Source organism: Anarrhichthys ocellatus, unplaced genomic scaffold (genome assembly GCF_004355925.1).
Source record: "Anarrhichthys ocellatus isolate YVR2014 unplaced genomic scaffold, GSC_Weel_1.0 scaffold60, whole genome shotgun sequence".
Taxonomy (NCBI): Eukaryota; Metazoa; Chordata; class Actinopteri; order Perciformes; family Anarhichadidae; genus Anarrhichthys; species Anarrhichthys ocellatus.
Genome location: NW_022280090.1, coordinates 2,324,058 through 2,344,923, shown reverse-complemented (window position 1 = coordinate 2,344,923; position 20,866 = coordinate 2,324,058). Strand labels below are relative to the sequence as shown.

Below are 20,866 nucleotides of genomic sequence, written 5' to 3'. Positions count from 1 at the left end.
GCGTCAATTCCCTGTATGTTTACCAGGACCTGTACCTACCTACCTACCTACGCACATGGTCCTCCAGGACGACCCTGTGTTTCATGTTGTAGTTTAGTGGTTAGTTTTGTACGACGACTGATCGTGTAGTGCTAGATACACGAATAAGATAGCATTCCCTAGTATTTTCTGGCTCCTGCACATCAAAATCGGTAGGATTTAATGAGTCTTTTCATGCTAAATCTGTTGGTTAAATGTTACTGAAGGATGTGTGTAATTTGTAGCATGTTAGTTAGCCTGTGCTAGTCCCTCTCGCCGAAATTAGGGCTGGTTTGAGCATGTGCGATAGTCTCGTCTCCATGTACCCCACATTAAACGCGGGTTCATTTTGCAAGGGTGCAGAACAGCTAAAATATCAAGTAATGACACCATATATGTTGATTTTGAGCATAGTACCAGAGTAGAAATGATTGAATGAAATATGAGTGAATATTGATTTTATTTTTGTATACTCTTGATGTCATTTGGTATATAATTAAATACATACACACACAGCATTCGGTCAGTCCTCGCCTAAAGATCAAGACGAAAAGAAACATGGTTATGAATTCAGAACAGTTCACTGTGCTGAGATGTCAGCTCTGATACCTGGTTATATTTCGTACACAGGCTATTGGTCCAACGGTCGGTGTTAACAGATGTCCTACTGCAAACCTGCAAGGTTAAATTAATAACCATGTTTTTGTTTTCGTAATTCTCCAATTATATTGATGCAGAAACAAAGAAAATGTGTAGATGTACAAAGTTACCTTCACAGATGACACCAGCATCCTCAGAATGACCACAGTTGTGGGTTCCTAATCCTCTGTGTGTACAGTGTGTTAGTGATGACTCAGTTCCCAAACACTGAAGGTCATCCAGCCAGATTGGTCCACTGCCTTGTCCAAAATGTGCCCTTCTTGGTGCCGACAGAGCCCAGCCACAGCCCAGCTGGTGACACACCACCTGAGCGTCTTTCACATCCCAGACGTCGTCGCACACCGTCCCCCAATTGCCGTTGTGGAAGATCTCCACTCTGCCAGAGCAGCTCCTTTTAGAGTTGACCAGTCTCACTGTGGTCACATCTGGTTGAAGTGAAGGCAAAATATCCGTCAACTCGCATGGCAACAGCAGTATTGAGCAAAAGCCCCATCTCTTCAATGTAACTGTACTCATCTCTTACATATCATACTCTCCCATCACACAAGATTCTTCTGAGGTAAATATGAGATATCTGGAAAATGTAGGATTCTATGACGCACAATATTTCATACCATGGATGTAAATTAGGAGTAAAAGTAATTAGAGATTAGGATAAAAAGAATGATGTTCATTCGTGATATTTAGGCACTTGTTAGCAACCATCTTTTTTAAGAAACTTTAAAGCTTCAAATTTCCTGAGTGGGATATTTACTGACATATTTTATGCCATAGAACAAAATGCTTGAATCTCTTCAGATTGTGTTAACCACAGACCTCATTTCAGGCATCTTACCGAAAACACGTTCAAAAATCCCATTGACTTCCATCAGTCAAGAACTTCAACTCATTGCTGGGTTTTAAGACTAATTCCTGCAGCACTTTATTGCAACTGTATCGTTTGTGAGATTGAATGAAACATAATGAATTTTCTAAATTATCCAGTTATATTTTGCAGGAAAAAAAATATGATTGTACATTTACAAAATTACCTTCACAGACGACACCAGCATCCTCAGAATGGCGACAGTTGTGGGTTCCTAATCCTCCGTGTGTACAGTCTTTTAGTGATGACTCAGTTCCTGAACACTGAAGGTCATCCAGCCAGATTGGTCCACTTCCTTGTCCAAAATGTGCACTTCCTGGTGCTGACAGAGCCTTGCCACAGCCCAGCTGTAGACACACCACCCGAGCATCATTCACATCCCAAATGTCGTCACACACCGTCCCCCAATTGCCGTTGTGGAAGATCTCCACTCTGCCAGAGCAGCTGCTGTTAGAGTTGACTAGTCTCACTGCGCTCATATCTAGTTGAAGTGAAAGCAAAATATCTGTCAACCCACATGGCAACAGCAGTATTGAGCAAAAGCTCCATCTCTTCAATGCAACTGTACTTGATCTAATCATTTAGCTTCTTTAATATTATTATCATGATTATTTGTATCATCTTTATTCTGAACTCTTTACATATACTCTCACTTCTGAGGTAAAGATGAGAAATTGTCTGGAAAATGTGGGGTTCTATGACACGAAATATTTTACAATGGATGTAAATTTGGGGTAAAAGTAATAAGGGATTGCGATAAAAAGAATGATGTTCATTTGTCTCATTTAGGCATTTTAGAGCAACCATCTTTTTCAGAAACTTTAAAGCTTCAAATTTCATGAGTGGGATTTTTACTGACGTATTTTATGTCATAGAACAAAATGCTTGAATCTCTTCAGATTGTGTTAACCACAGACCTCATTTCAGGCATCTTACCAAAAACACGTTCAAAAATTCCATCGACTTCCATTAATCGAGAACTTGAACTCATTGCTGGGTTTTAAGACCAATTCCTGGAGCACTTTATTGCAACTATATCACTGAATTGTTTGTGAGATTGAATGAAACATAACAATGATTTTCCTACATTATCCAGTTATATTTTGCAGAAAAAAATAATTTTGTAGATGTACGAAGTTACCTTCACAGACGACACCAGCATCCTCAGAATGAGCACAGTTGTGGGTTCCTAATCTTCTGTGTGTACAGTCTTTTAGTGATGACTCGGTTCCCAAACACCGAAGGTCATCCAGCCAGATTGGTCCACTGCCTTGTCCAAAATGTGCCCTTCTTGGTGCTGACAGAGCCCTGCCACAGCCCAGCTGTTGACACACCACCTGAGCGTCATTCACATCCCAAACGTCGTCACACACCGTCCCCCAATTGCCGTTGTGGAAGATCTCCACTCTGCCAGAGCAGCTGCTGTTAGAGTTGACCAGTCTTACTGTGGTCACATCTGGTTGAAGTGAAAGCAAAATATCCATCAACCTATATGACAACTGTATGTTGCAAATTACAGCAATATTGAGCAAAGGCCCCATCTCTTCAATGTAACTTTACTTGATCATTTAGCGTCTTTTTTATGAAGTCTTACATATCATACTTTCCCTTCACACATGATTCTTCTGAGGTAAAGATGTTGATCTGGAAAATGTGGGGTTCTATGATACACAACATTTCATATAATGGATGTAAATTACCGGTGAAAGCTATAAGAGATGAAAAGAATGAAACAAAACTAGGTATGAACTGTGACAGATGGATCCGGGTACATTGGGAGTTGATTCACAGGTTATTGTCAGGATGATGGAGATATCTAGAGAGTGCTGCGGGGATGACATTTTTCTAGGCCAACCCAGAAGTTAGCCTCTCAGTGGTTCCCTTGACAAAAAGCCAATGTGATTTTAGATTATTGCAGGAAATCAGCTCTGTGGCTGAACCAGTTTATGATACCAACATGTTTTGTTCACCAAGATCACTTCCACAAGTGAACACTACATTTTTGATTTTTAAAATCATAGATGCAATCGACAGAAGTAGAGACAAAATGTTTAAAATCAAACAAAATACACCACTGTGTGGCATGACTTCACGCCACTAAGCTAAAGGCAGACTATAGTTCAGCATGATGATGTTCATTCGTCTCATTTAGGCACTCGTTAGCAACCATCATTTTTAAGAAACGGAAAAGCTTCAAATTTCACGAGTGGGATATTTACTGACATTTCATGTCATAAAACAAAATGCTAAAATCCCAGTCAAAAGTCTCATTGACTTCCTTTAGTGTAGAAATGCCAACTCATTACTGGGTTTTAGGACAAATTCCTGGAGCACTTTATTGTAAATATATTACTGTATCGTTTGCGAGATTGAATGAGATTAATAAACATGTTCAATTCTCCAGTTGCAATTGTGCAGAAAATTATTTTTTGGAGATGTACAAAGTTACCTTCACAGACGACACCTGCATCCTCAGAATGAACACAGTTGTGGATTCCTATTCCAATGTGTGTACAGTCAGTTAGTGATGACTCAGTTCCCAAACACTGAAGGTCATCCAGCCAGATTGGTCCACTTCCTTGTCCAAAGTGTGCATTTCCTGGTGCTGACAGAGCCCTGCCACAGCCCAGCTGTTGACACACCACCTGAGCGTCATTCCCATCCCAGTCGTCGTCACACACCGTCCCCCAATTGCCGTTGTGGAACATCTCCACTCTGCCAGAGCAGCTGCTGTCAGAGTTGACCAGTCTCACTGGAGGACTAAATGCTGCACCAGATGTTTGAGGAACTGTGAAAATACAAATGTGATAAACCGGATACTTAATTCAGGATAATGTGTGATTCATTAGTGTATGACCACCTTTAGAAATATGATGAAATAGAACAAACTAACTGTAGAAAACCTACTCAGAATTGCGCGTGTACCCATTGGTCTTTCTGCCCCAGTGGTTGCATGTCATTACCAACACTACCAATTTTAAATTTAAAAAGTGTGGAATTCAGTCAATACTTGTGGTTATTCTGAATGATCCCGTTGTTGTGGAAGACGTCGTGCCTGGTTCCTGTACCAAAAAAGACACCATCTGGCCTCAATGACTATCAACCAGTTGCCCTCACATCTCATGTGATGAAGGTGCTGGTCTTGGCCCACCTCCGTCCGCAGGTGAAATCCTCACTGGACTCTCTGCAATTTGCATACAGCCTCATGTGGGAGTGGACGACGCCATCATCTACCTGCTGCAACGAGCTCAGTCGCACCTGGATGGAACTGGTGGCTCTGTGAGAATCACTTTTTGATTTCTCCAGTGCATTCAACACCATCCAACCAGTGCTGCTGAGTGAGAAGCTGCGGGTGGTGGGGGTTAACGTGTCCACCGTCTCCTGGATCACTGACTACTTCACAGGCAGACAACAGTTTGTCCGACTGGGCCGGGTGCTGTCTGATGCGGTGGTCAGTGATACTGGAGCCCCACAGGGAACTGTTCCGTCTCCCTTCCTGCTCACCACTGACTTCCAGTACAACTCATGCCATCTGCAGAAGTTCTGATGACTCTGCAGTGGTCGGGTGAATAACAAACGGACGGGAGGAGGAGTACAGGGCAGTAGTGGGCCGGTAGAAATCACCTGCGTCTGAACGTGGCCAAGACCAGAGAGATGGTGGTCGACTTCAGGAGGACGACGACGGCTCCACAACCGCTGAGAGTTCTGGGAGAGGACGTGGACATGGTGGAGGAGTACAAGTTCCTGGGTGTCTATCGACAGCAGACTGAACTGGAAGACCAACATCAACGCTGTTTACAATAAGGGGATGAGTCGACTCTTTCTTGAGGAAACTTCGATCCTTCAATGTGTGCAGCAAGATGTTGGAGATGTTCTACCAGTCTGTTGTGGCCAGTGCACTTTACTTCTCTGTAGTCTGCTGGGGGAGCAGCATTAGAGCCGGAGACAACAACAGACTTCACAAACTAGTTAAGAAGGCCGGCTCCATCATTGGCTACAAACTCGACAGCCTGGTACAGGTGGTGGAGAGGACGACACTGAAGAAACTATTATCCATATTGGATAACCCGGATCACCCTCTCCACCACCTCCTGCAGGGACAGCGGAGCACTTTCTCCAATAGACTGATTCAGCTCTGCTGTCACAAGGACCGATACAGGAGACATTCCTGCCCACTATTGGACTGTACAATAAATCACCTCTGGCCAGATCATCCTTCCATTGACTACAACACTGCTAACTGTTGGTGATCCTTGCACTACTGTTTTTTACCTAGTTAGTTAACTTATACAATACTAGTTTATTGTATATACTGTGCATTTTGTTTTCTTTAAATTTTATTATATTCTGCTCCGTTATCTTATTATATATATTGAGGATCTTTCATCTTTTTACTCTGTAACTTCGTTTGCTGCTCCTACAAACAAATTTCCACCTGGGGATGAATAAAGTATACATCCATCTATCTTAAATGAAAATGACTTTCAGTGCATTATATCTTTACATAAAAATACAGATTTAAAATATTTTACTTTCTAAAATAATAATCAATATCATAATCATCAAATTCTTCACTTTGACTTGTTCCATGCAATTTCAAGCATTAATTAAAGCTGCGAGCAGCATTGATCGGGCCCTCGCAACTTCACGCACGTCAAGGGTACTAGCAGGACTCTGTGACGCGGCCATGAATATCTGTGACCATCACACTCTGCGTGCACGAGTGAGATATTTCCTGCGTAGACCAGCAGCGTAGCAAGATCATGTTGCCAGGTCTTAAGACTCAAATGTTTTGAGCGTACATCCGATTGAAGGCTTACATTTATGATTGTAAGCCTTCAGAGATCATTAAGAAAATCAGTGTGTGAATGTGCTTCAGCGTTTGTAACTTAACAGACTGTCAGTTTACTGGGATGGGATTCAACTCCCTGCAGTGTCCTGCTGATTGTATTTGGACTTCGATGAAAGTTAACAAAACAGTAGTGCCATTTGCTGTTACTTGAACACTTTAAATTAACACTGGTTTCATTTTAAGTTCTTCTGTAACTTTAGATTGTAGTGTGAAGCATTCATTGTAACATTTTACCTGATTGTCATGAAGAAGCTCTGGACAGATCATTTATGCTTATGCCCACCGACAGTGGCTTGACAACCACTTTTATCTAATTTCTGCTCTCCAAGCATCTTACTATGCACATATTTAATTTAGAGAAATCATTATTTTCTCATGGTGTACCCACAAACCCTTTTAATAAGTTCAGTGTTTGGGCCGCTGTAATTATAGAATCCTGCTTACGTCCGTGCTCATCAGTAGGTGGCGCTATGACTATGAGTTAATATTGGCATGCAGAAGTCCTAAAGCCATGACAGTCAACAAGCATGTCAAGTTTGGGACAGTTTTGACAAAGTACAGTCGAGTTACAACAGCTTGATGGATGATGGTGAACCATGTAAATTGGCCATCACACCATATCCACGTCGTTCGATGAAACCTAAAGCTGTTTGTAACTTTTAAATCGCTAAGGTCTTTAGATTTTTCTGACCAAATTCTAAGCTGATCAGATTAATTCCCGAGGAGTTCGTAGTACAGCACCTGGAAATGGAAGAAAAACACGAGAAATTCATACAAAATTCAAAATGGCTGACTTCCGGTTGGGTTTAGAGCATGGCCCCAAGAGACTTTTATTTAAGTCCATATGTGATACCTATTCCTACCAAATTTCATACATTTAGGTCAAACATACTGCGAGGGCTGCTTCGTCGAAATTTTGTAGGGGGCGCTATTGAGCCGATTTGCCACTCTGAACCAATAAAATCATATTTTAGAACTACATTTCTGGCTTTTAATCTGCTTGCCAAGTTTGCTTATGTTCCGAGCATTTTTAGCCTCTCAAAATTACCTTCGTTGTTAACGGCGTTGGACGAAACATCAAAAGCTTCATGAACTGGTATTATGAACTTCTTATATTTGTGTGGAACTAATTTGATTTACCTACCAAGAGAAACAAGCCAAAGTATAAAGACTTTAACTTCCTGTTACCAGTAGGTGGCGCTATGAGTGATTCAAAATTGGCCTGCAGATATCTTCAGGCCTGGAGTCTAATCAAACATGTGAAATCTGGTAAAGATCTGTTGTGGAGTCGAGTTACATCAGTTTATTCATTCATGGCGAAGGATCGAAATTCGCTGAACCGCCACGTCGCCGCCCTTCAACAACTTCTTACGATTTTCACAATGAAGCATTATCAAGGTCTTAAGGCTTTTCTGACAACATTTTAGAGGGATTTGATTAATCTGTGAGGAGCAGGATGTCAAAGTACAAAACGTACAACTTCCAGTTGCCACTAGGTGGCGCCATTACTATGATTAGATATTGTCATATAGATGTGTTCCGGGTCAGGATGTTATGACATGAGAGATTTGGAGCAGATTAGACAATGTACGGCCGAGTTACAACAACTTCCTCTTTCATGGCGAATGGTGTTTTGTTGACGCCACGGACACAGTTCGATAACTTTTTGATCCTTGAGTAACTTTTCACTGCCAAGGTCTCAAGAGCATACTGACCAAATCTGAAGTCGATCGGGTCAAATCTCTAGGAGGAGTTCGTTAAAGTACGACGCCTTGAAACGGTCCAAAAACGTCATAAAAGTCAAAATGGCCGACTTCCTGTTTGGTTTAGAGAAAAATTCCAAGAGGATTTTTTGTACGTCCCATCATGATCGACATACCTACCAAATTTCATACAACTAGGTGAAATCCGGTGTTGGGCTACTCAATAGGGGCCGCCATCGAGCCAATATTTCATACCGCAGCTGGACACCCCAATTTTCACAAATTCTGTCTTGCGTGCCAAATTTCACAAAATTCCCAGTATCCCAAGCACCTCCTTTTTGCGCCGAAACACGGAAAATAATAATAAACAATCGAATAACAATAGGTCCTCCGCTCCGACTCCGATAACTTTACTTAGATTATTTATGGGGCCACTATGAGGCAGCAGAACAAGCTGTAAACACAACATGGACATGCAGCCTGATGGGTCCTTTTCACAGCAGCCATTTTGACACAGGTCAAAATAAAACAAAATGTGGGCCCATTCTTTCTGGTGTGTCACAGTCATTCCAGTGAGCCAGCATCCACAATACCAGGGCCATGGCCCACCTACATGAAACAGGGCCGTAATCAATGTTAGCAATTGTACCTGGGTTTACCCTGCAATCACATGTCAAAATGGCTGCTGTGAGAAGAGCGCATCATTGCTAACTTTTTCTGTCTGCTCTTTGGTGCTGGGCAGGTACGGTACAGTGTGTTGATCAGAGCTTTGCCACTGAAAACTAATTCTCTGTGGTTTCCATACTCTCTGCAACTCCCTTCACATTACAAGAAATGATTTGATCCATTGTGAATATAAAACATCAATTAGTGCAGCTTGATGTAAAGAAGAATTTAAGCTTAAACCTGATGATACATCAATTACTTTACCTGTCCATCCTGTTAATGTCTGAATTAGCAGGAGCAACAGCATTCCACAAGTCCCCCTCATCATGGGCCACATACAGGAGATAGGACAAAAGAGGCACTTTGACAAACTGCATCAAAGCTGACTCTTCTGGCTTGCTAAATGATTGACTCCAATCCTAACACAGGGTACATCCCAAGTCTCTTTATATGCCCTTTTCACAGCAGCCAATCTGACACATAATTGCAGGGTAAACACAGGTGTGATTGATCAAACTGATGAAGGTCCCATTCTATTTAGTTTCAAATTCATTCCAGTGAGCCAGCATGCACAATACCAGGGCCCCAGCCACCTAAATGGAACAGAGCCATTTAAAAAAAATCACACCTGTGTTCACCCTGCAATTACATGTCAAAATGGTGGCAGTGAAAAGGGCCTATTGCATCCACATTTCCCTCAAATGCAGCTTTTCCTCGCGTCTGGGAGTACATCCCAAGTCTCTTAATTGCATCCCCGTTTCCCTCACTTGGGTCCTTTCCGTTCGTCTTAGTCCCTCCCACCAGGGATGCATGGAGGAAATCATGCGAGGAGAGAGGAAACGAGGAAATATGTTTTAAGATACATGAGACTTCCCTTCCTCAGTTGGGTCACGTGAAGCGACCTCTGTTTCTGATGACGGCTCTGATCACAGCTGGATCAGCTGTCAGTTGGCTTTAACAGCTGGAGAGACTTTAGAAAAGTTTGTGTCCGTTTACGTGATCACTGTACTTCAGGGGTCTTCAACGTTTTTCAGGCCAAGGACCCCCAAACTGATAGAGAGATGGAGCAGGGACCCCCGACTATATATATTATATAAAATTGTGTTTTATTTTAAACTGGGCCTAATGCCATGTATAAACATACCTCTTTATTGTGCATTCAATACTAAGCTATTCAAATAATACACAGGTTCATATATTCATGTGTTTATTTCAAACATGTGCAAGGTACAGTGAGCAGGGTGGCCGTGCCACTGCCATTTATAAACATACCTTGTCAGCTAATACCAATGCCAATATCAACATTGTCTGTCAATTGCATGATAATCATGCATACAAGCTATTGAAATTGACGTTTTTATTTCAAACATAAATGTGGAAACGAAAATGAGTGATGGCCTATTAGTGCTACTGCCATGCATAAACCTTCCTGTTATCTTTCATACAACACTGAACTATTAAAATAATGGACACATTCATGTTTGGAAAAGAAAAAGAAAAAAAAATTAAATTGTCTAATCAACCAAATATTTTGCGGACCCCCTGTTGAAGACCTCTGCTGTACTTAATAATAGTAACTGATAATACTAATAACTAATAAATACACACAGTTATCATCGCTGTCAAAGTGTTTTCTCACTATTTTCTGTTACCTATTTAACAAACTGTGTCCTGCTGATAAGTGCAGGATCGATTTCTACCGGTGGAATTCATTTTTCACATTCATGAATTATTTGTGTCTGTATATTTTGAAATTGTGATTGTGACATCATTATTATATAATCCAGAATAATGATTATGGTTTCTCTTAAATGATATAACTCATCAAACCAGAAACTCTGGAATTATCAGCCTCACCTGACTGAATGAAATGATAATAAATTATGTAAAACATGTCTCTCAGCGCTCTCTATATATATATATATATTATATTTATATATATATATATATATATATATACATATATATATAAAATATATATATAAAGGGTTTAGTTTATCCAGCTCACTCTGACTTTATTTGTATCCATAATCAAAGTTATTGAGGGAAATATCAGATCATGAAAAAAAGTTGTTTGTGGTTCTTTTGTTGTTCAGTTTACACTGAACATATATTTAAACCAGATGGTGAATCAGAAAACAAATCAAATATAAAGCTAGAGTTTAATCTGATCTGTCTTCACTGTTTACATGTTGAAAAAAATCTCATCAATCCGATCGGCTGCAGCGTCCAATCACATATCTGATGAACAATGAGGGGGCGTGTCGGCCGTTAAAACACTTCCTGGAAGGCTGTTCTCGTGCATCCTCGCTCATGGCTCCTTGGAGATCCCTCCTCCCTCCTCCCTCCTCGCTCCTCCCTCCGAGCTAAATAAGAGCTTTGGGACGGCCGTCAATATGGCGGCACAGAACAACTTCCGGTTCAAGCGAGGAGCGAGGAGATGACAATTAAGAGACTTGGGATGTACCCTGAGTCCCTCCCACCAGGGGTGCATGGAGAGACGCAAATAAACCATGGGTACATCCCAAGTCTCTTAATTGTCATTTCCTCGATCCTCGCTTGAACCGGAAGTTGTTCTGCTCCGCCATGCATGCAGCCGTAACTGGACACTCAAAATAGAATGCAGTTTGCTGCAGAGGAATGCAATATCGGCTGTGGACAAACAGAGAGATGCTGCACACAGACGCACATGCTGCACCGATCGCATGATCATCCTGGCGGAGATAACAGGAAGCCAAGTGGATGTATTGGAAATACTCAACATGCCGTCGCTGTAAAAATGGTGTGCCTCAAGGATCAATACTGGGTCCTATTTTGTTTAGCTTGTATATCAATGACCTGCCTTTAGTCTGCCAATCTGTCAACAAACAAATGTATGTTGAAGACACTGCTCTATTGAACTAACGGCAACCATGGACTCCATGCATCTGGTTTAGCAATTAATGCTTACGGCTGAACATAAAGAAACCTGATGTTTTTATTAAGTAGAAAAGTTCAAGGTGGTGTCGGATTTTAAATATTCTAGATTTGAATGTGTGCACGTCAATGAGATGGCCAGTGCTATCAAATTCAACTTGGCTAACTTTAGGCATACGCGCAATACCCAATTGGCACTGCGGTTTTGCCTCACAATTTGTATGTGCGCTGTGTGATGACAGTTCTTTATACACACATGCAAAAACCGAAAAGCTGCAAACAAACAAACTGCAACCATGGACCAAGTTTGTTAAGAAGAAGAGCTCAAGGTGGTGTCGGATTTTAAATACCATTCTGCTGAATCTGTTTAGATCTGTTTAAAAAGCATGTCAATAAGATGGCCAGAGCTATCAAATTCAACCTGGCTAATTTTAGGCATATGAGACAATACCTAGACAATGGCAGCCAGCCTCTTTCTGCATGCTATCATCTTCTCCCACATAACACATTGTTTTAACTGGTCACAAGCAAGCATGACTACTCAGAAACCAATCAAATACCTTTACAAACAAAAAAGACTTGACTGTATGGCCAATAGCTATCACCAATGCCAATGTTTTTTAAAAAGAACAGTTTTTAACATTTTGCAGATGCTTGCCTCATCTTTAAGGTTTTACATGTGTCACGAATTCCCCTTCATATTAGTTTGTTTTCATCCTGTCTGCTTGTTTTATTAACTCTCCTGTCATTTCAGATCCCACCATTCACACCCGATCATCTCTCATTCCCCTCACCTGGTCCTCCACACCCATCTCACCTGCAGCCCATTCCCTCATTAGCCCTCACTATTTAGGTCCCCTCACTTGCACTTGTTCCCTGCCAGATTGTCTTGTGTGTTCTTGCCAAGTTCTCCAGCGTACCTTTATATTGTTCATGATCTGCCTGTTCCGACCCTGTCTGCCTGTTTTCGACCTTGGATTTTTGCCTGCCCCTTATTGGATTTGTTCGCCTGTTTGACTGACCTCCCGGTTTTGACCCTGCCTGAACTCAAGTAAAAGAATTGAACTTGTATTCTTGTCTCTGAGTTGTGTTTTTGGGTTCAAGTACCTGTAATCCTTACAACATGAGCTTGCACCTTCCACACTGACTCAGTTCTCAATGCGCAAGGATAGCACCGGCAGGGTCACCTGCCAGAGGGGGCTGTGTTGTACAAAGCAGGTGGAACAAGTTTGGCCAAACATTCTTCTCAGTCAGAGCCACTCACGACTGGAAAAATGTATAAAGAGATTGAATTTAGTGAGAGCCCTGATTTCCTATAACATAAGCTGAAGAGATGGCTTAAAGCAAACCTAACTGGCAATCGTACTACCTTTCCTCTACTGTTACACGTATTGTTTTTATATACTTTTACTTTTGTAATATATTGATGTATTATATTGTACTGTGTTGTATTGTGCTTGCCACTCATTTGTAATAACTTGCCTAGGGACATATGAAAATAAGCTCAGTAGTTTAACTTGATGCAGGCAAAGGTGACTACTGTGTGCAAAAGGAAACAGTACATGCTATTGTACTGCCAGAAATATGAGGGGGGGAAACCGGCAGCTAATTGAAAACCTCAGTAAATTAAAAATACATTTTGATCTAATTGATATTCTGCAAGAAGTATGTTTTATTGAATACTAATTCAGTATAAGTATTCAGTATTATTATTTATTTAAATGATGCAAGTACCAAATGTCCCGATCCTGCGGTAGTGCACCTTTCACTGCATGCCATCCGCCATAAAACAAAAAAGAAGAAGAAGAAGAAAGAAGACGTCCCGATCCACACTCTATACCAGTAGGTGGCGGTAATGCACCTCAATATTTGCCAACCGCCAATAAACCCCAATGAAGAAGAAGAAACCCCCGAAGAAGAAGAAGAAGAAGAAGAAGAAAAAGAAGTGGAAACATGGCGGAGAGGGAAGCAGGTGATAGCGAACCGACCACGAAATCACCTGAAGATGAGAGCTCGGAGTCTAATCCGTTTCAGCATGCCCAGGACCTCAAACGCGTCCTGGTCACCAGCGTTTTAAACCTGGAAGAGCTCGACGTAGACCTGTACAGGTAAGCTGGGGGCAGTTTGTTACTTTACCTAAATGGCGACAGTTGCGAAATGAATTCTGAATTACCACGACTCACTTGACGTTACTTGAGAATACCCTTCAACTCGTATGTGTTTAAAAAAAAGCCCCATTATGTCTGATTTAATAATACGTAGGCTCTCGAAAACCAAACTAATATGGATGCCCCATAAGAACCAACTGCCGTCGTTTAATGCAATTGAACCCCAATTCACTGGCGTTATATTGCCAAAGCACAGTGTTACATTCAATATAAAACAATGACGGGGGCAATTCTACAAATGTACTACTTACTTTTGTATTTTTAGTGTATTTTGTGGGAAATAGTTCCGTAAAACGGAGATTTCTCCACTACCTCTGCTGTTTACCCAGTATGGTCAAGAACACAATAAAAAAAGAAAAACCTTTTTAGAAGCTGAAAGTCAGCACTTGCATCGAATGAGTCCTTTTCAAAACCAGAATATGTCTATCCAGTTACTTACACCCACACTGGAAGCATGCAAAGGTTATAATGTCATTAGTTTACACTCCCATGGGCATGCTCAAGGGGGATAGAATATTGGAAAGCACCCATCAACACAATATCAATAAATACAATGTAGCTATACAACGACACCAGGGTTCAAAGTTTACATCTTTGAATGACACCTCGTTGGTACAGTATCTATGGGCAGTAATTCAATTCACAAAAACAGGATGCATTGTATGGCTTTTGTATATGATGGTGATGCATTGGGCAAATACGTTGCTCCCTCTCACCGTCGGCCCTACCTCTAGTGAGGCTCCAGTACATATATTTAAATTGCTTCTCTATGTTTTCCCCCAGAGGGACGCACCACTGGGTGCCCCGCAGTCAGCGTTTGTTTGGGGGTCAAATAGTGGGTCAGGCCCTCGTAGCCGCCGCCAAATCTGTCGGCGATAATCTCTATGCCCATTCTATCCACTGCTACTTCGTACGGGCAGGTAAGACGTGGCGTCATTTTACAGGTGCTGGCCTCAAAAGGGGGCTCATAGTTGATTCAATAGATCTATGATTGAATGAATAAAACTACAGAAGGCTTGTGTCTCATCATAATCAATGAAATGATCTGGTAAATTGACTGCAGTCAGTCCCAGTCACCGTTGTTGTTTTTTTCAGGGGATCCTAAGGTTCCGGTGCTGTACCAGGTGGACCGCACGAGAGACGGTCGCAGTCTTGCAGTGCGCTCTGTGAAGGCCGTCCAGCACGGGCAGCCTATACTTACATGCCAGGCCTCCTTCCACACACTGGAGCCGAGTCCCATACAGCACCAGTTCACCATGCCGGTGGTCCCGCAGCCCGAAGACCTCCTCACGGTCGAGGAGCTCATTCACCTTTATCTCAGGTAAAGTTGCTGAGATTACGCAATTCATCGATGAGTCAGACGGCAGAAAATGCATTAAACTGTTTTATGTTATCGGTTAATTTGCCTCTCGAATGTGAAGATTTGCCGAATTTCTTTGTCATGTGTGATCATGAACTGAATACAATGACTTGAGATGATAATGATCGATAATGGAAATACTCTTTAGCTGCAGCCGTGATCTCGGGTAGAATCAGTTTATTTTATTAGTTACAAAGCAATGTGAACAAGGGACTTGAATAGACACAAACATACTTGCACAACAAGGCCTACATGTCATTTGTATACTCAGAGGGTTAGATTAGAGGGCAGCGTTAGGAGTTAGTACATCTCACTAACCTATAAACACGGGGCACTTACACGTGTGTACAGTTGCACTCAAAACGTGTGTGTGTGTGTGCGCGTGTGTGTGCGTGCGTGCAGTGGGTACGGAAAGTATTCAGACCCCTTTAAATTTTTAACTCTTTGCTTCATTGCAGCCATTTGCTAAAATCAAAAAAGTTCATTTTATTTCTCATTAATTAACTCAGCACCCCATCTTGACAGAAACAGAAATGTAGAAATTTTTGCAAATTTATTAAAAAAGAAAAACTGAAATATCACATGGTCATAAGTATTCAGACCCTTTGCTCAGTATTGAGTAGAAGCACCCTTTTGAGCTAGTACAGCCATGAGTCTTCTTGGGAATGATGCAACAAGTTTTTCACACCTGGATTTGGGGATCCTCTGCCATTCTTCCTTGCAGATCCTCTCCAGTTCCGTCAGGTTGGATGGTGAACGTTGGTGGACAGCCATTTTCAGGTATCTCCAGAGATGCTCAATTGGGTTTAGGTCAGGGCTCTGGCTGGGCCAGTCAAGAATGGTCACAGAGTTGTTCCGAAGCCACTCCTTTGTTATTTTAGCTGTGTGCTTAGGGTCATTGTCTTGTTGGAAGGTGAACCTTCGGCCCAGTCTGAGGTCTAGAGCACTCTGGAAGAGGTTTTCTTCCAGGATATCTCTGTACTTGGCCGCATTCATCTTCCCTTCAATTGCAACCAGTCGTCCTGTCCCTGCAGCTGAAAAACACCCCCATAGCATGATGCTGCCACCACCATGTTTCACTGTTGGGATTGTATTGGGCAGGTAATGAGCAGTGCCTGGTTTTCTCCACACATACCGCTTAGAATTAACGCCAAAAAGTTCAATCTTGGTCTCACCAGACCAGAGAATCTTATTTCTCATAGTCTGGGAGTCCTTCGTGTGTTTTTTGGCAAACTCTATGCGGGCTTACATATGTCTTGCACTGAGGAGAGGCTTCCGTCGGGCCACTCTGCCATAAAGCCCCGACTGGTGGAGGGCTGCAGTGATAGTTGACTTTGTGGAACTTTCTCCCATCTCCCTACTGCATCTCTGGAGCTCAGCCACAGTGATCTTTGGGTTCTTCTTTACCTCTCTCACCAAGGCTCTTCTTCCACGATTGCTCAGTTTGGCTAGACGGCCAGGTCTAGGAAGAGTTCTGGTCGTCCCAAACTTCTTCCATTTAAGGATTATGGAGGCCACTGTGCTCTTAGGAACCTTGAGTGCTGCAGAAATTCTTTTGTAACCTTGGCCAGATCTGTGCCTTGCCACAATTCTGTCTCTGAGCTCCTTGGGCAGTTCCTTCGACCTCATGATTCTCATTTGCTCTGACATGCACTGTGAGCTGTAAGGTCTTATATAGACAGGTGTGTGCCTTTCCTAATCGAGTCCAATCAGTTTAATTAAAGACAGCTGGACTCCAATGAAGGAGTAGAACCATCTCAAGGAGGATCAGAAGAAATGGACAGCATGTGAGTTAAATGAGTGTCCCAGCAAAGGGTCTGAATACTTATGACCATGTGATATTTCAGTTTTTCTTTTTTAATAAATTTGCAAAAATTTCTACATTTCTGTTTTTTTCTGTCAAGATGGGGTGCTGAGTGTACATTAATGAGAAATAAAATGAACTTTTTTGATTTTAGCAAATGGCTGCAATGAAACAAAGAGTGAAACATTTAAAGGGGTCTGAATACTTTCCGTACCCACTGTATATGTATATATGTATATGTATATATATATATATGTGTATATATGTATGTGTATGTAAATAATCAGTACTCATTGAAACCACTTGTAGTATTTGTTGTGTTGAGCTATTTATATTGTACTTGTTTGTACATTTTGCCAATAAACCTCATTTGCAATGTGGGTTGAATCATTTTGAGTGCAACTGTATATTTGTTAAATAGTCAGTTTAAACAAATGAAACTGGTGGTTTCATCATGCAGTTAGTTTTCTATTTATTCCTGCAGAGGTTTTATGATTTCTACCATCAGTCGAGTTGGATTGAAGACTTTAAAACTTCTCTGTGCTCTAGTGCCATCTGGTGGCATTGGCTGGAGGGCAGTTCACTTGCTATCCCTTTCCTCTTTGGATAATCTCATACATGTGAATGATGGATTGACTCCATTTATTAAAAATAATTAAAATGATCTTTGTTGTTAATTATACTCGGGGGTACAATGACATTTCTCAGGCTTCTCCTGACGTAAAATAAATACTGTAAATAAAAACGTGTGTGTGTGGATTCAAAGTTGTCTTTTCTCTGTTTATTTGCTTGCAAGGGAAGAGTATACAACAGAGTACGTGTGTGGTAAAAACTTCAAAATATGTGACACACAGGCTCCTTTATTTATACAGCAACAAGTTAGATTCAAAGTGCAGCACTCACGAGGGCTTGTCTGTTGTATCCAACTGACTTTTCACAGCTTCGATACATTCAAGGTAACATGAGGTGTTTTCAACCACCGAGTTCTGATTAGTCTGCACTTTATTTACTCCATGTAAGGAACAAGTTGTTCTGCCAATCTGTAAGCAGTTTTGCTACTTTTTCAGTAGCCATTTTCCTTAATAGATGACGAGAGAGACAGAGAGAGACTAAGATTAAGAGCAGCTCCATCAACAGCAAACGCGTGTTTGTTGTTATAGTTGGCGGTCCCATTTTGTGATCCTGATCTGTATTTCCCCTCTACTGGTCCACAGTGAACCAGACCTAGAGGAGACATCGAAGCAAGGCCTGAACAAACTGCTGGCTAATGAGGTCCCCATAGAGATGAAGCCAGTCAACCCATCGCACTCTTACAGACGCGCTGCAAGTGAGCCGAAGAAGCTGTTCTGGGTGCGCGCACAAGGGCATATCGGTAAAGTGGATGAAATGCACATTTGCATTGTTGACATTGCGAGTGTTTAATAGCATTTATGCTACACTGAGTAATAGAAAGGTATTCTCCTTTACATTGCCTTCTGTTTGCCTCTTGACTTTAAATGTGCCTTTGGGGGGGCGATGAATGACTAAAGCAGCCAAATTAGGATACAGCATACAAAACAATGACATATACTGATCATATACAAATGGAGGCCTTGACTGTTTTTGGCTCTCCTCTTTTGTCTGCTTCAAATCCAAAATTGACGTTGAGAGCAACTGTGCCATGTCTCATTATCAACCCCCAAAATAAACATAAATTTACTAATAAACAAACGCAACGTGCACATACCGCTTCCACTGAAATTTGATCTCTGCTCGGCAGTAAATTGCTAACGGACACTCATATAAACAAACACAATATTACGTTGATTAGTCAAATAGATTTTGCCGGTTTGCAGCAAAATCAAACCGGTTTAAGCTCGTAAGTAGTCGCAACTCTGCCGCACTGGACTCAAGCTGGACTTTTTGTTGTTCGTGCGTTACCTTTTTGTGTAATGTTGTTGTAATGGTTTGTGGTGTCTGCACCAAAACAATTACCACCAACTATGTTGCATGACAATAATCCAGTATCTTGCTTTAACATTTAGAAGCTAATAATGTCCACACTAGGCAAATGATATTGTAATCGCGAAGAGATTGACTGAAAATGTATACTACTACCTAATCAGTGTTTTATTTGTGTGTGTATGTATGCAGGCGAAGGCAACATGAAGCTGCATTGCTGCGTTGCTGCCTATGTGTCCGACTTTGCGTTCCTGGGCACGGCGATGCTGCCCTATCCCAACTACAAGGCCCAATTCTCGGCCTCCCTGGACCACGCCATATGGTTCCACAGCACTTTCCGCACCGACGAGTGGATGTTGTACGAGTGCGAGAGCCCTTGGGCAGGTCGGTGTGTCGTTCACTTCCCTATCTGCTGTACTCCGTTTGTTGTGTCTGGAGATCCACCACAGGGTCTTAATGACCTGGTGCTTTCCTCACCCTGAACTCTTAAGATCTAGGTTCTGCTTGGTTTTGCCTGTTTGTTTTTAAACCAGAATGGTTCGTTGATATTGAGAAGATGACAGCTGAACCTGACGCAGACGCTAGTGGCTCCGTTAGCTCTTTCATAAACAAACATATGTTAATGAAGTTGTTTATTAATGCAACATAAGCTGGATCGAGTGCCATCCCGCCATCTGCACAGGTTGCTGGTGTAGGTTACTTTTTAATTTGCATAGAATCAAACCCATTGAAGCTCGTACGCCGAACCGAAGCAGCCAAAGGGGGGACTACAGTGGAAACCTGGGACAATCGCTACACCCCACGTTATGTAGGTCACACTTGCTACATACAGTATATGCACATGTAGTTATACTGTTTGTGTTTACAGTGTTTTAGTTATTGGTCTGCAGAGGCTTTCACAGTACTCTGTTGCACATGTTTGTGCCGATTGGCAGAAGGATCGTATTTTGACACTTTTTTTTTTAACTACGTCGATGTTCGGGCAGTTTTAACTAACTTCCTATCGGAGCTAAGATGTTATTTAATTAATCTCTAGACTCTGCGCCCAACTCATCAATTTAACGATGCTTCTGGAGGAGCAGCATGTCCGCCTGCCGAGTCCCGTTTACCGGGATGAGTGGACTTTAAATCCTTAATGACACCATTTCGCTGTCTCTTTCACACAGAGGGAAAAAATATGATGTGTTATTGTGGATGGTAATTATGGTTGTGTTGGATTAGCTTATTAATTCAAGTGCGTGCCTTGCTGTGGCAAGCGGGAGGGTTTTTGACCGCAGTAAAAAATTTTCGAATGTGGTTGGAAGCAGACTGTTTCGTTAGATACAGATTGTGGAAATAAACCCTGTGTGTGTTTGAGAGAGTGACAGAGAGGGAAGAACGTTTCTTTAAGTTATTGATTATCATTTTAATGTGACTATTCAATACAGCCCTAGTAATGCATATGAATTTCAATGTGATATTAAAGATACGGTAAACATGTTAAACGGAACACCACGCTGTGATATTGTGGAACCAAGCACAGACAAACCGTTGTTTAAACAGTAGAGACATTGCTATATAATATTGTTTTTAATGTTACAGTATTTTAAGTAAAATGTCTTTTTAAAATGTTTCACTTTTCAAATTAGATTACACTTTGGTTAGGTCTAAATAGCTGTATTTGTACATTGGGCATTCTACATGAAGTCCAGCATGTGGTTTGTGTTGTGTCCTGCAGGGGGCAGCAGAGTACTGGTTCACGGCCGACTGTGGAGGAGAGACGGGGTGCTGGCTGCCTCGTGTTCACAGGAGGGTCTCATGAGAGTGACACCAGTCACACAGCCCAGCAAACTTTAAGCACTTTCATGCTTCACATTCTTATATTTTTGTAATTCTAATCGTATAAATATTATTTTAAACTAATGTTCAGAATG

At 41.6% G+C, this 20,866-nt stretch overlaps 2 protein-coding genes across 4 annotated transcripts; one reads left to right on the top strand and one right to left on the bottom strand.

Annotated features, from left to right (window-relative positions):
- Window positions 1–470: 470 nt before the first annotated feature.
- Window positions 471–9,187, bottom strand: LOC116396865 (deleted in malignant brain tumors 1 protein-like). Of its 3 annotated transcripts, XR_004213632.1 has the most exons (7): window positions 9,029–9,187; window positions 3,993–4,331; window positions 2,685–2,999; window positions 1,710–2,024; window positions 789–1,103; window positions 628–693; window positions 534–552 (listed from the first exon to the last, which is right to left on the bottom strand). XR_004213632.1 is itself a non-coding variant. In XM_031871779.1 (6 exons), exons 1-6 carry the CDS (start codon window positions 9,099–9,101, stop codon window positions 683–685), a joined length of 1,368 nt encoding a protein of 455 aa, XP_031727639.1. In that variant the 5' UTR covers window positions 9,102–9,187; the 3' UTR covers window positions 478–682. The 3 variants fall into 3 exon arrangements, 2 of the variants coding, with proteins under 2 accessions (XP_031727640.1, XP_031727639.1); XM_031871779.1 differs by having other exon boundaries at window positions 478–693; XM_031871780.1 differs by lacking the exon at window positions 2,685–2,999 and having other exon boundaries at window positions 471–693.
- A 4,435-nt stretch (window positions 9,188–13,622) lies between these two features.
- acot8 (acyl-CoA thioesterase 8) lies at window positions 13,623–20,855 on the top strand. Its single transcript, XM_031871770.1, has 6 exons — window positions 13,623–13,788; window positions 14,632–14,768; window positions 14,944–15,169; window positions 18,227–18,384; window positions 19,146–19,337; window positions 20,671–20,855. The coding sequence occupies exons 1-6, from the start codon at window positions 13,634–13,636 to the stop codon at window positions 20,787–20,789; spliced, it is 987 nt and encodes a 328-aa protein (XP_031727630.1). The 5' UTR covers window positions 13,623–13,633; the 3' UTR covers window positions 20,790–20,855.
- Window positions 20,856–20,866: the final 11 nt, after the last annotated feature.

Excerpts from the sequence above, each read along its gene's own strand:
- LOC116396865 (XM_031871779.1), bottom strand. The coding sequence starts at position 9,101 with ATGTGGCCCATGATGAGGGGGACTTGTGGAATGCTGTTGCTCCTGCTA. Across the intron at positions 4,332-9,028 it reads GACATTAACAGGATGGACAG|TTCCTCAAACATCTGGTGCA; the intron begins GTAAAGTAATTG and ends GTATTTTCACAG. Across the intron at positions 1,104-1,709 it reads TGCTGGTGTCGTCTGTGAAG|ATGTGACCACAGTGAGACTG; the intron begins GTAATTTTGTAA and ends CACTTCAACCAG.
- acot8 (XM_031871770.1), top strand. The coding sequence starts at position 13,634 with ATGGCGGAGAGGGAAGCAGGTGATAGCGAACCGACCACGAAATCACCT. Across the intron at positions 15,170-18,226 it reads CTCATTCACCTTTATCTCAG|TGAACCAGACCTAGAGGAGA; the intron begins GTAAAGTTGCTG and ends ACTGGTCCACAG. Across the intron at positions 18,385-19,145 it reads GCGCGCACAAGGGCATATCG|GCGAAGGCAACATGAAGCTG; the intron begins GTAAAGTGGATG and ends GTATGTATGCAG.